This window comes from Lycium ferocissimum, chromosome 5, assembly GCF_029784015.1.
Source record: "Lycium ferocissimum isolate CSIRO_LF1 chromosome 5, AGI_CSIRO_Lferr_CH_V1, whole genome shotgun sequence".
NCBI lineage: Eukaryota > Viridiplantae > Streptophyta > Magnoliopsida > Solanales > Solanaceae > Lycium > Lycium ferocissimum.
Window position 1 is genome coordinate 6,667,536 of NC_081346.1, and position 20,640 is coordinate 6,688,175.

Sequence of the window (20,640 nt, forward strand, 5' to 3'; positions counted from 1 at the left end):
AGTCCACTATTGGATTATATCCAGATTTTTATTTTATAGAGATTACTTGCGGGACCGCTAAAAGCGTGTTACGGCGTCGTTTACGGACGTCCCGGCGTCCAACGACTTACTCTGCTTATTAACTCAACTTAGGTGTTACGTCACAATTTATATCACAAGTTTGAACGGGGTACAAAATTTTTAAATAACTAAAAATACTTCTAAAATTCGTCACCAATATTTTCTTTAGATAAAAACGTAAAAAAAAATATATCTCATACATTAGAATAAATCTTAAGAAAGTCCAAAAATCGGGTTAAGAGTTCAAATATTCTCTTTTGTTTTGAAAAGTGAGAGTTTTATCCTGAGGATGAAAATCCACTTACCTTTCATGTCCAAGACAAAGATTCACATTGCATTTTATAAGAATTATGGTAATGTTTTTAGAGATACATTCGATATGATTAAACAATACAAAAGTATTTTTAGAAGCTTACATGTAATATAAGATTAGTATCTTTTTATCTTGTTACTGTATTTATGAGTCAATGAGAGCTTCTCTAAGCTTATAGAAATGATTAATGTATCTCTTAAAGTTTTATCATTTATTCTTTTGTTTTTTTTATTAATTGATATATGAGTTATGTATATAGTTACGTGGGAAAACTTAAATCTCGTGAAAAAATTTCTCCGTAAATTATAGCTCTATAATATACAAAAAAATGAGTTGCGAAAAAAAAGAGATAAAAGAAAACAAGACGAGTTAAGATTGACTCAAAACTTAAAAGAACATTCTAGAAGGAGTCATCTATTAGATTAATGAAAAAAATCTATATAATATCTGTGTCTAAGCATATATTTATTTAATTTATTCAATTAAGGACGATTAAATAATTATGTACTCTTACTAAACAGATGCACACCGTTTAGATGGGCTCCTTCCAAGCAGCCCTCGGAGAAAATTTGGACAGCGTCAATTGTTTGACTTTGAACAAATTTTACATTTGTGATTGCGTAGACCAAACATCATGACTACAAAAATTAATTAATTGACAAAGCCCCACTATTTCCACGCGCAAAGCCATACTATTTGTCCACGTTGGTACGAAAAGGTCATTAGAAAAACATTCACCAACAAAAGAAAAAGATGCAAAAGTGTGACTACTTTGCCTTTTGAAATTATACTAATGTGATGTGATATGATGACTTTGTAAAAGAACTTTGCAAAAGGGGTAGGTCATGATTCAAATGAGTTTTAGTTAGAACTTAGAAGAACCAAAGATAATGGGCTGTCCTTTAATTCTCTCATGGTTTCTAGAAGACATGTCATAGGTAACTGGCAGGTTAAAAAAAAAAAACAGAAATATCTTATAGATATTTCATTCTGCATTTCCACCATCTTAATCCACTTTGAAAGAACAGTATGTGTCTCGTGTGTGAATTACAAGAAACAATGCATCCTAATTAAAGAGCACACGTGCATATGTTTCCTCGTAGAGTTTGTCATATATCGCTAGTTCTCGTAAGTAAAAGTATCCAATAATTGATTGGAGTTTAACATTTGTGTCGATTTTATTAAACATGTAACTCTTTTTGATATGCTAACTTGAAAATCGAGTTACTTGTTGCAATTAACTCAATTGAATTAGTGTTATAAAAAAAAGTTTATGTATATAACCTAAGTTGATCGACTTATAACCTGTTTGGCCAAATTTCTCTAAAATTCAAAATGTTTTTTTTCAAAGTTGATATGTTTGGTCACGCTTTCAGGAGGGAAAAAGGTATTTTTAATCACAAACAGAAGTTGTTTTTGAAAAGCTGAAAAAAAATAGTTTTTTCCCCACAAGTACTTTGTAAAAAAACACTTCTGAAAAAAAGTACTTAGAATCACTTTTTAAAAGTTTGGTCAAACATTAATTATTGATCGAAAGTGTTTTTCAAATTAATTAGCTAGACACAAACTGAATCTCACAAAAAGTACTTTTTAAAAAATATTTTTTTAAATAAGCTGATTTAAGAAGCTTAGCCAAACATGTTATTATGGCATATTCAGCAAGATATTTCGTCATGTAAGATTTACTAAATTCACTTATTGGGCGATTCTTTGATAACCAAAAATATCAAATTCTGTACAATGAACTCAAGTTCACTCATCACCATCATCATTTATAGTTTTGCCAAGTTGGCCCCCTTTTTAGTGAGGAAGTCTCCAAACCCGATTTATAATCAAGGATTGCTCTCACCAGTCACCGCAGTTGATATTTCTACCTTTCAGTCCTTTGCTATTCAGCAAACTAATCACTTTCTTGTTTGAACTCAGAACTTCGGGGTAATAGGCGAAGGGCAAAAATTAAAGACCACCAATTTGAGGGGCAAAAATTAAAGACCAATGCCTTTGAAGGGCAATCCGCACAAAAAAATGATGGGTTTTTTTTTTTGTTTTTAATTTATCGCCGTATGGTGGCGTGACCTTTATATCAATAAATCAGGAATTACAAAGCGAAGGGGAACATAAACTCAACCCTCTGTTTCAGTTTACAGCTAATGACTGCTCACAAAAAATAAAGCAACAGACCTCGGAATATAGCATCAAAGGATCCCAATAATGGCTAAAATATACGGTAGAAGATGACAACCACCAGGTTTTGCGAAAATATACAAATCTAGTGTGATAGGCAATCTCAACTGGACCATTTCTATACAAAAGAATTCTTCCCCTGTTTATGCCAAAGGGACTCCATTTGTATGAGATCAAGTCTGTAAGGTCCGTTGGCTCTCGATGGAAGATGTGCATGTGCAAATATATTCAAATCCTCATTTGTAATACTCTGTTTTGCTAAGGCATCTGCGACTTGGCTGGCTTCCCTATAGCAATGTCGAACCTCGCAAGTAATAGTACTTGATATATTTTGAATGTGAGTAATGATGCTCTTCATTTGCCAAGGGATATGGTAGTTGCCTTTGATCATCTCAACCACATGCAATCTTTGAATCACATTCCAAGATTACATTGCTATGCCCATTTCGATAACACCATTCCAGGCCATTTAGAGCAGCCTTGGCTTCAGCCATATTACTAGTATCCATACCCACCCTTCGAGCAAAGGCCATGATAATTATTCCTCTGTGATCTCTACAAATTCCTCCAATTCCAGCTCTACCATTTGCATCCTTGCTTCCATCAGTGTTAATCTTCACCCAATTTTCAGAGGGCTTCAACCATTTAACCACAATACATTCAATCTTGGGAATAAGGCCCATAACCTGTTGATACATATTTTCCCACCTATAACTCCATTCAGTATTACTCTTTGCACTGGAGACAATCCATTCTAAATGAGAAAGAATCTTATATTGAATCTGTTTTGTATAGCATCTGTTACCTCCATATATGACTGAGCATCTCGCTTTCCAAATCTCCCAACAAATTACTAAAGGAGTAATTTGTAGAATAGTCTGCTGAAGTGAATTTTTTGGCTTGATATTCCACCACTTTTGAAGCATACACTTGATAGGTATATCCTCCCAAGAAATTCCACATTTGTTCAGCAATTTTCTCACCAATGAAAGTGTGGTGCATAGTATCTCTTTGATCAATAGACAACAAAAACACCTGGCATCACTGTCAATCCCAAATCTAGAAGCAATAGTATCATTAAAAGGCAAGTTTCTTTTCAGAAATCTCCACATTAAGAAAGACATTTTAAAAGGTAAATGCTTATGCCAGATCTTCTTTAAGCAATAAGAAACCTTATTTTTTTGTCTAATATGTCTCCAGGCAGAAGCAGTAGAAAAAGTACCATTACTGTTAGGCATCAAAATAGGAGTAGCAATTAGATCCTGATTACCTATGTCAATGGAGTTGATATGTTCAGCAAGATATTCAGGAAGCTGTAAGTGATTTACATCCCAATTTCCATTAGTAATAACATCACTAACAATTTGGTCATAATTAAAATCATTTTTGTGAATAATCTGAGCTACATCACACATTTCACACCAATTATCCCACCACAAATTACTATTGCCCTTATTGATCTTTCAAATTAAAAGTTCTTCTTCTCTTATCTTGACCAATTGTTTCCAAGCAAGGGAATGGGTAGGCTGAATAGTACAAGCAACTGGATGAGTAGAACAGTATTTAGCTAAAATAAAAGTACCCCACGGAGATTTACAAGTTCTAAGCCTCCACCATCTTTTCATAGTTAAACTCTTACTAACATCAAAAATATTTCTAAAGCCTTGACCACCTTCCTCTTTTGGAAAACACATGTTGTCCCAAGAACTCCAATGATATTTGTTTTTACCCTCAATAGAACCCCAAAAGAAATTAGCCATGTAACTTTCAAGTTGTAATAAAACGGTCTCTTTCAAGTTTTAGGAGGTTCTAAAGCAGACAAAAGATAAATTGGTTGAGATTGTAAGACATGCACGATTAAAGTAAAGTACGTATATATATATATATATATATATATATATATATATATATATATATATATATATATATATATAAAGGAGAAATATTTATGAAATGTGATGATAGTTTTCTATTTACAAAACATAACATTACAAATCCTATACAAAACATACTTTAAAAAAAAAAATTATTAAAAAAATTATTTTTTGTTTTTAAAAAAATTATTTTTTATTTTTAAAAAATGTATTTCTTATTTTTTTAATTATTTTTCTAAAAAAATATTTTTTTCGCTCAAAAATTTATATATGAAATATTATATCCCGCATTTTGGCATATTCGGAAAATTCAAAATAATTTTGACTTGCAAGGAGTGAGGCCATATGTGGACCTTACTTAGCATGAATATGTCGGCTATAAAAACATTGGTGCGGAAATACCGAGGAAGGTTAAGGGTAAAATGAGAATTTTGGAAACTTGTTTCATGAATAACAAAAATTTAGCCAACAATTGGGCTAAAAAAAAAATAAGAGAAATTGAGGCCCAAAATTAAAGGGGTGGCCGGCCATGTGCCTTGGCCCAAACCCATTTAGTTGATCATGTGATTAATTATATAAGAGGCTTAGCATGTAGAAGTTTCAAGAAACAAAAGCAAAGAAGAGAGAAAAAAAAAAGAAGGGGGTCACGGCCATAGAGAGAAAAAGAAAAGAAAAAGAAAAAATTCTTGGAGCCTTCAACTTTGATTCAAAAACTTGTCTCTATTTGAATTCCTATAAGGTTCAAGGCCCTCTTCAAGATGATATAATTATTTTGGCAAGAAACTACCTTTTGTGTCAAGTGGAAGAATTGAGAAAAGGTAAGAATTTTATCATTTTTATACCACGGAAATTATATATATGTGGTAGCATGTGTAAAGTGCATGAAAATCATGAAAATTGTGTGTTGTGGGTGTATAAGTGTGTGGCCGTGTATGGTTGTTGATGGAGAAGGATGAACAATTTTTATTTATTATGTTAATTGTGTTGTTATGGCCTTGTGAAGTAAATGGAAGGTTAATGGTTCTTGTTGTCATGGAAAATATGTTGTAAGGTTGTTGTAGGAAAATATGTAACTTTGTAGTAATTTATGTAATTATAAGAATGAAGTTGTTAAGATGCAAATTGTTGTTGTTATTGATGGAATTGGAAGGTAAAAACGTGTTGTGAATGTTTATGTCGAAGGTTGGAAGTTTTGGATGAATTATGGTTGTGGTGAAATTTTTGTATATCTTGTAAAATAATGCGAAATGCTTCCGAATTGTATTGGAATGATCTTGAGTAGTAATCGAATGTATAAACACGGATATTAGATTGAATGTAAGTAGTTGAGGTGAGTTATTGGAATATTATGAATGTTGTTGGATTATGTAGAAAAGGAGCTATTAATGTTAGAATGTATTTGGAATTGATTCTTGATGTTGTAGCTTGGTTGTTGGGTTGGTTGTTGTTGAATTTGGCCGAGTTAATTCTCGGGTGCTTTGTATTTATAGGAGAAATGCTTTGCCGAAATTTTTGTAGAATTTAATGTTCGTTTGGAATTAAATGCCTATAGGTTTATGGCTAATGTTAATATATTTGGCGTTATGTAGATCTTGGAGTTGCCGAGAGTTGATACTTGACTTAGCTTGCGAGCGGACAAGGTATGTAAGGCGTAACTTTCATTCTTGGCATGTCTTAGTGCTACTAGGCTATGACCCGAGCCTAGGGGAAATTTCACTCTTAGAACCCCAGCTTAGATACGTGCTTTATTCGTTCCTAAAGACCCACTCCTTAAGGTAGCCAAACTAAGATTCTTATGTTTTACATGATTGAATTTCAAAAGGCTTATAAAGAACTTTGACTACTAAAAGGGTCCCGAACTTCAAACGCCCGTAACTTTTGCATACGAGCTCGGAACGCCCCAAGACATAATGGGTTGCTTCATAAAACATAACATTCCCCTAACTCTCGTAGTCGGGCTCGGATGGGGTCGGCACCCGTCCGTGGGGCCCGCGGCGATTCTATGATCCTCCTTAATGACTTTTAAGAAAGACTTAGTATTATTTTCACCTTGATCTCCGAGCATGGATCCCCTACTTATTTGGTAAGTTTAGAATTTTGAATTAGATGCCTTTTAAATAAGGATTGTTACGCATGTGACTTTGATGTGTAATTATGATTTCCAAAGTTCGTTTAATATGTTCCCGAATGGCATTCAAAAGAAAATTTGATTGGACTATGACCCTAATCTGTAAATAATAGTTTGTTCTGATTAATTTACTAAATTTTGGTAAATGTTTATGCTGCATATGATTTATGAATTTTGTACATTGTATATGATTCCCACGATTCTGCTCGTGCATATTATTGTTACTTCCTTCGCCGAGTCCCGGGCCTGTTATTATCGTGCGCACAGTCCGAAGTATGATGAGATTCCGAAGTATGATGAGCGTCTGAAATATGATCTGATTCTGATATATGATATGATACGAAGTATGATGAGTTCGGATATGATTCTGACATATGATATGATTCTGAGTTGTGATATGCTACGGAGGATGTGATCGGAGATATACAAAACTTCCGAAGTATGATGAGTTGTGGCGCCCAAGGCAGGAGGGGCGACCACGTTCCGTCCACCGGGTCCCATTATGGACCACACATGACATATGTTTTTTATATATATGATTTATGTTCATAAAGTAAGCATGCTGACCCTCTGATTATTATACTTGTTCTTTGTGCTTCGTATATGATTTCCGGTAAGTGATATGCGTACGATGATACGATGATCTGATCGTGATGTGATTTGGTTTACCGACATCTGTATATGCATGACAAGCGGTTTAAAGGACAAATTATGTTTTTCTGGTTTTTATGCTTATTTCTGTACCCCTCATTCCGATTTTGATTCTGTTTAATGTATTTCCCGCTTTACATACTCAGTACATATTCCGTACTGACCCCCTGTCTTCGGGGGCTGCGTTTCATGCCGCGCAGGTACAGGTACTCGATTGGGTGAGCCGTCAGCTTAGGACTCCGTTCAGCTACTTTGGAGTGCTCCTTTGTCCGGAGCCCACATTTGGTATAGACCCTTCTGTTATATATATATATTTGCGCATATTTATTACGGGCACGGCGGGGCCCCCGTCCCGTCATATGATTCTGCTATGACTCTTAGACGCCTGTAGACATGTACGTGGGTTGTGGGTAGCACTGTTCGGTTATGTTTGTGTTCTGTACATTCCCAGATTGTATGTATGGCCTGTATATATATATAGTTATGTATATGTATCACCGTGGTTGTTTTATGTAAATATAAGTTCCTAATAAGTTGCTATGAAGGGGCTATGATTTGTAAAGGGTACGAGTGCCCAGCTCGGGCACTAATCACGACCTACGGGGCTAGGTCGTGACATGAAAGTTGTATGAAATGTGTATATCTCGCTCAAGGCTTAAAAAGTTCGCTCAAAATTTAATGTATGAAAAATGTATGAAATGTGTATGAAATGTGTATATCTCGTTCAAGGCTTAAAAAATCCGCTCAAAATTGTGTGTATGAAAATGGTATGAAATTTGTATCTCGCTCAAGGCTTAGAATTTCACTCACATTTTCATGTATAAAGTTCATGTTAGATTTCTGTAAAATTAATATAACTACAACAACAACAACATTATATACAACTTTGATACAATATTCAAGACTTAAAATAATCGCTCAAATTTTTGTGTATATCTTGCTCAAGGTTTAAAAGTTCGCTCAAATTTTGTGTATGAAAAACGTATGAAATGTGTATATCTCGATCAAAGCTTAAACATTACGCTCAAAATTTTATGTATGAGAATGGTATGAAATGTGTATATCTCGCTCAAGACTTAGAATTTCATTCACATTTTTCATATATAAAGTTCATATTAGGTTTCTGAAAAATTAATACAACTACAACAACATTGTAACAACTTTTATACAATATTCAAGGCTTAAAGTTTTCGCTCATAATTTTGTGTATGAAAACTATATTAAAAATTTCGCTCACACATACACATTTCATAAATTTTTCATACGCAAAAATTTTAGGTAATTTTTTAAGCCTTTGAGCATAAAAAAATATATTAAAAAAAATAATTTTTTTTAAAAATATTTTCTGATAAAAAAATGAAAAATATATGAAAATCCGTCATTTTTTTGTAAAATATCATTATGTTTTGTAAATAAAGAAAACTATCTATATATTTTATAATAAAGAGTCTTAAGTAGGTACCCTATGTCATTTTCCCAAAAATGATTATCTTATTTTGATGGCCCAAATTTGTACCACGTGGCAATCGACGGAGGGCATCAAGTTAAATAAACGAGTCAATAACATCATGCCGCATGTTTTTTTTTAAGCTAAACAGAATCTCTGCTGATATATATTCATAGCAACATATATCTACATCTTAGTTACATTAGAGTTATCGACCCCAAGGCCATTTAGTTGTCCAAAATCATCACCCCCATGGGTGGTACCAGAATTTACAACCCGATTAAAGAGAGTACCACATTGGTCATCAAAATATACATTTCTAACAAAAATAGGAGAAGCTTCAAATAACTTCACTTCATCAAACAAAAGTTGCTTCCCTCCTTCTTTGGCTAGCAAGTCCGCCACCTTGGTCTGCTCTCTGAAGCTATGCCTTAGCTCCGGATGACCCAACCTTCTCATTAAGCACCTGCAATCAGATATGATAGACATGTAAGGTAGATGGCCCTCTTTAATCGTCCTAATTACCTCCATTGAGTCTGAGTTGATTTCTAATGGTGCTAGATTATGATTCACAACAATTCTGAGTCCCTGCATAATAGTTGTTGGCTCAACAAGTGTATTGGTAGTGTGAGGTAATCCTTTGATGAAGCCAATTACCCAATTCCCACTTCCATCTCTAAATACTGCTCCTATCCCTCCTATTCCAGGATTTTTTTGACAAGCTCCGTCAGTATTTAGTTTGAATTTATTACCATTGGGGGGTTCCCACTTATGTTATTTTTTGTCCTTTATAAACTTTATTTAGTTTTATGACTTTTTTATAAGAGATCTGAAAAAAACACATAAGAGATTTGAAAAAATCATTTTTTTCTATTCAAATTGTAAGAGGGGAAGAGATCCTATTTTCTCCATGTTGCATGATATGATATGCTAAATCACATCAAATTTTAAATATAAGCACCACGAGTTGATATATATACATGTAAGCCAATCAAACTAACACGTATTACACAATAAATGAGTTTGATTCATAGTTGGCAGAATAGATCGGGACCCCCCTGAACTGTCGATTTTTATTCAGTATACACCGAAACTTTACGTTGGCCTAATTACCCAGCTCAACTTGAAAATATGATAGGCACGACCCCCCTGGACGCTGACAACCCATGGAAGTATGACACACGCGTTGCCACATGAATTTTTTTGTCCATGTGGCATTTTTTAAAGGATAAAATATATATTTGTTTACCTTTTTAAGTTCAACAATTATTTAAATCATCGTTTTCGGGCCAAATTTGTAAAAAAAAGAACTTGAAAATATTTTAACTATAATTTTTTTATTTGCCTAAAGATAATGATATTCTAATCAAGTTATTTTTATATATTTGGCCAGGAAAAGAAGAAATACACAGTTAGAACAAATAATCATTGCATCTAAAAAAAAATCAAATAAAATATTAACCAAATATTTTATGAATTTGACCCCAAAAAAATAATGCACAATTGAAATAAATATTAATTGCATGAAAAGAAAAATATACAATATTTTTATAGAAAATACACCGTCTAAACTTCCTTGCTTTTGCTAAACCTTATTTTTATTTGGCTAAGAAAAAGAAAAAAAAATACATAGCTGAAATAAATAATCATCATATTGAAAAAGAAAAAACCACAATTGGGATAAATTATGCAATGTATATTAAGTAAAACCAAAAAGAAATACAATTGGATCAAATAAATCATTATATTGATTATGTGGCAATTAATAGTTGAAAAATACCCCATTTGGAAGCTGATTTTTTGAATTTTAACCTTTTCACGCGCCTAAAAGAGAGTGTATCCACGCTTTTTGCCACATCAGCGTCTAGGGGGGTCGAGGCTATCATATTACTAAGTTCAAGGGGGAAATTAAGTCAACGCATAGTTTAGGTGTGCACTAAATAAAAGATAACAAGTTTAGGGGTGTCCCAAACCATTCTGCCTAGTTCAAAATGAATCAACCAAATCAAAGTAGACAAGTTTGTCAATTGTAACAATAGAGAACTCCTGTGAAACATCACAAACACTAGAAAACTTATAATCTACAAGCGAGCTCTGACTAATAGCACTTCAAAAGATTTCTGATCAATAACAAAACAAATCAAGATTTGTAGAATAATATCCAAATTTATTATTCGTGACAATCATCCACGTATTCATGATGAATAATCAAATTCAAGACGAAGATTCATACCAAGTTTTCAAGTCTTTGGGTCAAAATTAAAATCAATTTTAAGATATTTAATATTCTTGTTAAGAGTAATTTCAGTAAAATTATAAATATTATAACCTCTAATGCATCTTAAAATCGATTTTGTAATTTGTAACCTCTTTCTATTGATTATTTGTTAGACACAAATTTTATGTTTACACTTAGCTTTGGGTTGGGTGAGTTACAATATCGTTTGCAGGTAGTGTAAAAAGGGCAATTCACAGAATTGCCCTTCTTTTGGGGTGGTCTTTAAATTTTGCCCCTCATATTTGAAATCTTTAAATTTTGCCCTTCGGCTAAAACTCATAGGTTCCAGGTTCGAACCCACGCGCAGTCAAAATTTTAAAAAAAAAATTCGCAAGGCGAGAGTTTACATTTCGCTATGCCCCAACTAAGATACACTTGTGAAGGAATTACCAAAGTTATCGGGACCGAGATACTTATGCCTTATAGGGCGACTTGGCATAAGTATGCCGGGTCCGGCATAACTTTGATAATTCCTTCACAAGTTTATGCCGGATCCGGCATAAAAGTTTGCCCATTAAAAGTATGCCCCCACCGGCATAACTTTGTGAAGGAATTACCAAAGTTATGCCGGACCCGGCATACTTATGCCTTATGGGCGAACTTGGCATAAGTATCTTAGGTCCCAATAACTTTGATAATTCCTTCACAAAGTTATGCCGGTCCCAAGATAAAAGTTTGCCCATTAAAAGTATGCTTTTGGCATAACTTTGTGAAGGAATTATCAAAGTTATGCGGACCCGGCATACTTATGCCAAGTCCGCCCATAAGGCATAAGTATGCCAGGTCCGCATAAAATTTGTAATTCCTTAACAAAAGTATCTTGGTCCCACACACGCGAACCAAATCTTGTCTTGCGATTTTTTTTAATTTATGCTGAGCGGGGGTTCGAACTCGAACCTCATGATTTCGGCGCGAAAGCTCAAAGTTGCAATGCGAAGGGCAAAAATTAAAGACCAGCAATATGAGGGGCATAATTTAAAGACCACAAATATGAGGGGCAAAATTTAAAGACCACCCCAAAAGAAGGGCACTCCGCGCAAAAAAATGGTGTAAAAATTACGTGGAATAATCATTTTTTAGTCGACAATTAAGTTTAGCCAAAAAATTTTAATAGGCCTAATTCAACCCGAAAGGCTAACTTATAAGGGGAGGATTGCCCAAGTCCATATAAAGAGGCGATTCATCCTTTTTTTCATTTGATGTGGGACTTTTCAACATTAAAAAGTCATTTTTAAATTTGAAAATAATAGTTGGACAAAATATGTCTAAATTTATAAAGCAAGTCCAACATAAGGTGCTGAAGTTGGAAGCTCTCACAAGTGAAATTCTAGCATTTCAAAATTTGTTGGAGTTTCAAAATTCATAAACGATTCATAGAGTTCAAATCTTTATCAGTTTAAACTCCAAAAACAATTCATGTAGTTCAAACTTTCACAATCTAAGTATGAAAAAACACCATGAACAATTCAGAGTTCAACCTTTTATCAATTTAAGCTCCAGAAAATGATTCATGAAATTGATTATTAATATTTGTTGGAGTTTCAAACTTCATGAACGCTTTATGGAATTCAATCTTTTATCAAGAATAATCTATAAAATTTAAACTGAAAAATGATTGTAGTTTTTTTCCATTTTCTTATCAAATTTTTATATCCGCGTTAAAAAGCAACACTTTGAATAATTTTGAAATGTTGCCTAAAAGTTTGGATTCGTTTGGCCATAAGAATTTTTTACTTTTTTCCGGAAAACATTTTCACTTGATTTGGAAATCAGTGTTTGGCCATGAAAATTCCAAATACAATTTTTGAAAAACACCAAATACAACTTCAACACCAAAAAAATCTGTTTTCACTTTCATTATATTCAAACAACCAAATATTATTTGCAAAAATTATAGCCAAACACAACTCTAACTTTAAAATTCCAAATAAAGTGAAAAATATTTGGTTTTCATGGCCAAACGCCAACTTAGGATCCGTTTGGCCATAAGAATTATTCACTTTTTTCAGGAATTTTTTTCACTTTTATCAAAAATTAGTGTTTGGCCATGAAAATTTCAAATACAACTTCAATTTGAAAAACAAGTTTTTTCAAATTTTTCACAACCAAAACAAGTGCATTTCAATAAAAAATTACTATTTACAAAAATTATGACCAAACACAACTCCAATATTTCAATAAAAGTGATTTTTTTTTTTTTTGGTTTCTATGGCCAAACGCCTACTTCATAAGCTGTAAATGGCTAATCGACCAATTAAATAATCCGGATTGATCAGTTAAGTCGGGTAAAAAAAAAGCCCGCTATTTAAAACGTTAAAAACTGCAAACCAAAATTTAGGGTTTGTTTTTCCAAAAATTTAAGTTGGCAACTCAGTCATGGCAGAAACTGAAGCTATAGCTAACGAAACCCTAGCAATGGCTGAGAAAGAAGAAACCACAATGGACGTTGAAGTTGAAGCCGCGGATGATGACGTGGCGGATAACGGCGGGTCGAAGCGTCAAAGGGAAGATGAAGAGAATGGAGACGATACGAAGAAACAGAAAGTTGAAGAGGAAAAGAAAGTCGGGTCGGATCCTGTTAGTGTTGGGTCTAAGAGTTTTGTTTCGTCTGTTGAGATGTTTGACTATTTTTATAAACTGCTTCATTCTTGGTCTCTCAATCTCAATCTCAACAAGGTAAATATTTCTTTATGTCTTATCTAAAAATGTGTCAATAGTTCAGCATATTTAGCCTCCCGAGACCCCACTTGTGTGACTATACTGGGTATGTTGTTTAGCTGGTGTTATTTGTTGTATATTGTGTAAAGCAAGATTTGTTTTTTACCCTGCTCCTAGAATCTCCGGCTTAGTTGATTATATGTGGGCATAGCTGAATGTAATAGAGATATTTGGCGCTTTTAAGTTGGCAAGTTAGGATCTTTTTAGCGGGGTTTTTGCATTTAGGATTCTGAAATGTCCATTTCAAATTACATTATATTGTACTTATATAGATGTCAAATTGCTCGCTCTTCTTCGCATCAAAGAATAGTTTTCGAATGGGTGCTGACTCATGGATGGTTTAGTCATTATAGTTGCTCTCCAAAAGTTGCCTTTAAGTCTATCAAGCTATTAGATTGTACATCCTTTCTTGGATATGCATATTTTGACAACAGACATCATTTACCTATAATTAGTGTTACTTGGATAATCATTTGGCTGCCTCTGATTATCTTATCGATCTTTTGATGGCCTAGTTTGGAAATATGTTACTCTATTTGAACTTTTGTGGTTGCAGTAGGGATGATAATCTGTTTGATTTGTTTTTTGCTCCGAAATTACCATATGTTTGTCCTGTAGATTTATCTTTTTAGTTTGTGCTCTTTCTTCCTGCCCTAAATTCATGTTCCTCTCAGAGCTTGTCCTTTGGGCTCCAAATTTGAATTCATTGTGCTTTCTTGCCCTTTGTGAACTTTCGTGGGGTTCAATTAGTATCTTTGCGGAGATTGTATTTTCTACTCAATCTCATTTTAAGAGCGAAAAAGGTCAAATATTGCCTTAGCTAAGTATATGATTTGTATTGGTCATAAGATTGCCTTTGTCACACCCCAATCCTGATAGGGCATGATGGGCACCCGACCCTACTTAGGCTTGAGCGAACCCGTTGGTTCTCGTTATACTCATAGTCTCACTGGACTCTTAAATCATGAGATGAAATGCATGATGAAAGCTTTTCAAAAACATTCTTTCTGTCCTTCTCAAATCGAGGAAAATCTGTTATCATATGAAATCTGTAAAGTAATGCATATTGATACATCGGCACATAGTAGGCTACGAAGTTGACGTCTTTGTATACATGACTGCATCTCGCAAAAGTCTCTAACGTAAGATATGATATCAAAACCTAAGTTGGGACAGGGCCCCAACATACCCATAATGTATATGACTCAGCTTATAAGGAAATACTCCAACGCGGCATCACTCCGAACTGAATGGAGTTTACCAAACCAGCTGATAGCTTGGGACATCCTATAGTCAAACTCCCGTATAACTTTCTGCGCGAGATATGGGGTCAGATGGGCATGAAACACAGCGCCCCCAGGCAAAAGAGACGTCAGTACGAACAATGTACCGAGTATGTAAGGTATAATCAATAACATAATGGAAGCATGAGGAATATCGTGAGATAGAAAAGTCATGGGATGAAAGATCCATTTATACCTCTAGCGACGTTCATCATATTTACTTACCCTCTTTCTAATGGGAAACTTCCATTCATACATTTATATATATAGTAGTATCATACCCGACCATAGAAGTTCGGTGTCTTACACACCCGACCATGATAAGGTTCGGTGTTATTCGTACCCAGCTGCAGTGGTGTGTGCGCGGTAGATGTTGTACCTGGCCATATAAGCTCGGTGTTACATAATAGCCACACACACACACACACACACACAGAGGTGTGCTTAAGTCACGTCAACATCATCATCATCCTTGTCATTATTACTATTATCATCACCGTTATTACCATCATCACTTTGAAGAACTTTCACCGAAGGTATCTCAAAAATATCAAAAGTCATGAACATTCTAGCATTTCTAGGAATAGGACGTTTCGAATATTTTAGATGGCATCCCTAGAATTTATCTTGTCATCACAATCGTTATCATTATCCTCCCAAGAAACATTGTCAACAATATCAAGAGAATCTCGAGGGTCATGAGCTTACAACATTTATAGGAATAGGAATAGTGTGAATATCTCGTATATACGCAAAATGAGGAAAACATGCCTTTGGAAAGAAGGGTTAGCCTTACATACCTCTTTGTCTTCTTAGCTACTGATCGTTCACCGTCGAAGCTCGGAAAATCTACATTTAGAAGGATTCATACCATGGTCAAGCCTTAATGATATTCTTAAATTCAAACTAGAATAATTCATGAGTTAACGAAAATTGGGCAGCATTTCCCCTATTTCATCGACTTCCACCATATTACAAAACGACCCCCAAACAATCATAATAACATCCACAATATCATAATCAAATAATCACATTCCATTAAGTCTTCAAAATTCATTCTCATATTCAACTTATACTAACAACTTCACACCAACCCTTTGCACATTTTTATACAACGCTTCCTCTTCACCATTATTACCTTCCATAACAAGATTACATCCATATCATACTAAGAATCATGACTCAAGTTAGCTTACTACTCAAAGACATCATAAAAGCTACATTTAGACCTCATTTTCTACTTTCTTCTTCTATCCGAGTTGTTCAACAACCAAACATTCTTGATAACATGAAATAAGCATGAAAACTAACCTTTTATCTCATAAGAATGGGCCTTGGAGCAAGATATCACCTTGGGTGAAAACCCTAGCTTCAATACTCAAGCCATTCTTGGAGTCTACTGACCCTAGCAAGACTTCTAACACATGGGTACCTTGATTCTCGCCTCTTGATCTTTGTTTTCTCTTGGGTTGGAGTGGAATATGTTTGGAGAAGCGTTTGGAGCTCTCAAGACTTGTGGAAATGTGAGAAATGAAATAAAAGAACAAGGGTCATCTATTTATACAAAAATAAAAAATCTGCCCGATGGACTTATACGGACCACTTATACGGACCACTTATACGGTCCGTATAATATTATACGGTCCGTATAACACCACTAAGAAAATGTCCCTTTCTGTAAAGGTCATGTTATACGGACCCCCCTTATACGGACCGTATAAGCGGTTGTATAACTCACAGTTATCCGAAACTTTCTCTTGTTGATTCGTTTGATTTTCAATCCTTGTGGAACCTCTTTGGCACTTATATAACACTTCATTAACCATACAATAGGCCCTATAGCAGCCCCTCAAGACAGTACCAAATAAATATTAGCTCAATTATAGCGGAAACCTTTCCGAACACGACTTACATTTCACTTCCTTCAACAAATTAGATTTCACATATTCATATGACTTCAAAATCTTATAGTATGCACTTTAAGCTATCTAATACTTCTATCCAGATGTTTTGAGGATAGAAGTAGCACTCTACAGAAGATTAAGCACGACTGTATGTTGCTATTTTGTTTTTGGTGTACAAAGAATCCCTCTGTAGATGCAGAATCAATCCTAGAAGTTCTTGACTCATGTTAGGATTTTACTTTCTTAGCTTCTTAGTTTTCTTTTTTCTTTTGTAAAGGGTTTTTCAGTACTACCTAAGTACTGGTCTATAATACAAAGTTGTTACCTGTTCAAAAAAAAAAAAAAAAAAAATACTTCCCTTTATCTTGTAAGGATTTCATAATCACCTTAAGCTCACATTAGCCTACTCACAAGGCAACAAATCCGGAATTTCCGAGGTGTAACAGCCTTGGAGAGGAGTTATTACTACACAAGAATGTTGATTCTATAAGCATTCTCTGTTGGAACTTTGATTCAGCTTTCATGGATTTGCATTTCCGAACTAAATATCTGCGATATGATGATCTTTGATCACTTACATTTTGTTAGTTTGGTATTGCAGTATGAGCACATGGTGTTACTTGACTTACTTAAGAAGGGTCATTCCGAGCCAGAAAGGAAGATTGGTACAGGAGTTCGCGCTTTCCAGATCCGATTTCATCCACATTTCAAGAGTCGCTGCTTCTTTGTTGTTAGAGACGATGATTCTGTTGATGATTTTAGCTTTAGGAAGTGCGTAGATCAGATACAACCCCTTCCAGCAAACATGCAAACAAAACATTATGCTAACAGTGGAAAAGGTGGCGGTGGTGGAGGAAGAGGAGGTGGATATGGGCGTGGCCGTGGAAGAGGAGGGAAGCCAAGATATTGAAACAGCTGACATTAGATGGCCAATTTCTTCTGATCAGTCTTGTTAAGTGCTGTTTAATCTAAATTTTGGTCTGTTACACCTATTATCCCGTTTGACATAATGTTTTTGCTGGTTTATTTTCATGCTATGAGTTATCGTGGCGTCATCTATTATCTTACCAAAAGCTGATTAAATTATTGCCTGGGCAATCTTTTATTTCTTTCCTGCTATTTGAGTTTTGGCCCATGAAATTATCCTCCCCTCTTCCGCCTATAGGAAGCACAATCCTTAAGGGGCGTTTGGTTCAAGACAAGATTATTTCAGGATAATACCATGATTTTGGCGCAAAACTTATACCTGTATTAACTAATATCGATAACCAAATTGTGGATAAAATGTAATCCCAAATTTAAACGGAGATTGATGAGGAAGGAAGGAGTTCAGCTTTTATACACATTGTAATAAGTAACGGCATGTGATCACTAATCAGATGTATGTTTAGTAAACAAAGAAAAGGTAATGCAATGTATTAATAGGATATATGGTAAAGATGGTCCCTCATATTTGAGTGGAGGTTTAAAATAGTTTTTAAAGTGTGCTCCGGACAGTTTTGATCTTTTAAGTTTGTCAAAAGCTAATATTTTTGGTCCTTGTCAAATATTCAACGAACTCTATATGTTAGATTTGATGGAACTATGAGAAAAGGATTTAAACTGAAAAAATACTAGGAAAATCCCATCACATCAAATCTTGAAAACCGCAAAACAAAAAACTATACTAGACACTAATAATTAGACCAAAAGAGCAGAAATTGTAAAAACTGTACTTCCAAATATGAGTTCTCCCTAAATCTTTTTTTCCATTTGATGGAGACCGAAAGTGTTAAACTTTTTACTTAAAGAACAACTGCAGAGCAACCGCGAAACATAAGGGATGATTTTTGTCATTTTGTCGTTGTAATAGCGTAAAACTTTTTGAACTGTAATATAAGTAGTAAAATTTAAATCAAAAAACATATCTAATGAGGAAAAAAAAAAAAAAAAAAGAAACTCATCCCGATAAAACACCTTCTTGTTGGGCGTGGCCTCAAAAGACCCAAATATCCAGGGGAATATCTACTGCCATAGATCAGTAACCCCCACTATTAGTACTGCTTGTTATTTGTAATTAGTATAACTAATAAATGCTACAATAAGTATATCCAAGGGAATATTTACTGCCATACATCAGTAACCCCCACTCTTAAAAACTGCTTGTTTTTCTTTGGTTAATAAAACTGCTTGTTATTTGTATTTAGTATAACTAATAAATGCTACAATATGTACCAGCCACCACTGCTTATCATTTGGGATAAGCAGAATAAATTCGATATTACTCTCTAGAGTGAAGAATAAATTTAATCGTAACTTCCCTGAAGTGTTATATACTCTCCTAACGAAACGAATGATGAGTGATTGTAACATTAATTCTCTTCTTTTATGAGGGTGAATGATTACTACAGTACGTTATATGAGTCTACTTTCAGTACACTCCGAAGACTTGAAAGCAGCTCTATTGCTAAAATTCGAATTTTCTCCAATCCATAAAAGGGAAACCAAATAAAACAAAAAATTAATTAGAAAGGCATTAATGCAAATGAGATGCTCGGGGTTTTTGTTATAAAGCAGTATTCAGATTCTGAATTACTTAAAACTGTACAAAGAATAATGCAGCGGAGCCAAATATTACGTACTGCACGCAATGTTCCGTTAATTAAATGAGAAAACTTTATATACAAATATATACTCTTTGTATTCTGTATCATGTGGTGCTTTCAGCTTGAGATACGCTTTAAGAAATCTACTCACTTTTAGAATATATGAAATATTTTACTACTTTATCCTTAATTAAATAATACATATATAATATATGTTCTTAATTATATAAAAACTCACTTATCCGAAAAAAGGTAAATTTAGGAAAAAGCATTTAATACTTTCTAAATTATATAAAACACTACTTATTTTTTAACCAAAATAAAAAGATAAAAACACAACTTAACATGAAACAAAGAACATATTATGCACCTTGATTTGAAATAAACACTCAGTAAATTTTACCATCTATCTAGTATCTACCGCAAAAAAGTGCATGGTAATAGCTAGATGCTGGCTTTGCTAGTGTATCATCTAGGATAGCTAACTAAAATTTGCAGGTAGCACTGCAACTCTCCCTTCTAAGTTGGAGTAATTAATTAAAATCCATTGGACTTGCTAGTCCCTATGGAATGGAGTAATCAATATTCATATTAATTTATATTTAGTCTTAGGTTTTGGGAAACGATTTGAGGAATAAGTGTTTATGTTAAGGGTAAAATATGAAGGAAAAAAAAGTTTATTTTTCTCTTGATTGTTAATAGTGGCAAGTAAAAATAAAAATGTAGTTTAATATAGTAATAAATAGACAAGTAAAAGTGAACAGAGGGAGTATATCACAACTCTTTCTATAATGTTTTCAGGTGTTAATTTTCTACATAAAGATGTAAACGCAGTGAAAAACACCAATTTTATTTAATAAAAATACGTTGGAGCAAATTCCAAAAACGAAATCATAATTATAAGTCTTGATTCACAGGCGTACGTGGGCACAAAACACACCAATCAATATTGATGAATGTAATTAATGGTAAACATGCATGCATAGAGACGGCGCACGATTTTCACTACACTTAATTCTAATTATTACTTTCACATTAGTGATCACTTCTTGATCAGTTTCACTTTCAATCCATGCCTTCTCTTCCCCTCCCCCTACTCTAAAATAACCTAAGCCAAAAAATTAAGTTATTTGCACCCCTAAAGTACTTAAGTGTGTAATCCAAAAACTGAAGTTATTTTTTGATCTACTATAGTAATTGTTCTCTAGGCCAAAT

General features: G+C 34.0%; 1 protein-coding gene across 1 annotated transcript; it reads left to right on the forward strand.

The window, feature by feature from the left end:
• The first annotated feature begins 13,212 nt into the window (after window positions 1-13,212).
• Window positions 13,213-17,931, forward strand: LOC132055677 (protein EMBRYO DEFECTIVE 514-like). The gene is made up of 2 exons (XM_059447628.1): window positions 13,213-13,611; window positions 17,442-17,931. The coding sequence occupies exons 1-2, from the start codon at window positions 13,312-13,314 to the stop codon at window positions 17,748-17,750; spliced, it is 609 nt and encodes a 202-aa protein (XP_059303611.1). The 5' UTR covers window positions 13,213-13,311; the 3' UTR covers window positions 17,751-17,931.
• Window positions 17,932-20,640: the final 2,709 nt, after the last annotated feature.

Bases quoted from the DNA above. Each gene is read 5' to 3' on its own strand.
- LOC132055677 (XM_059447628.1), top strand. From the start codon at position 13,312: ATGGCAGAAACTGAAGCTATAGCTAACGAAACCCTAGCAATGGCTGAG. The intron at 13,612-17,441 runs GTAAATATTTCT...TTGGTATTGCAG, and splicing joins TCAATCTCAATCTCAACAAG to TATGAGCACATGGTGTTACT.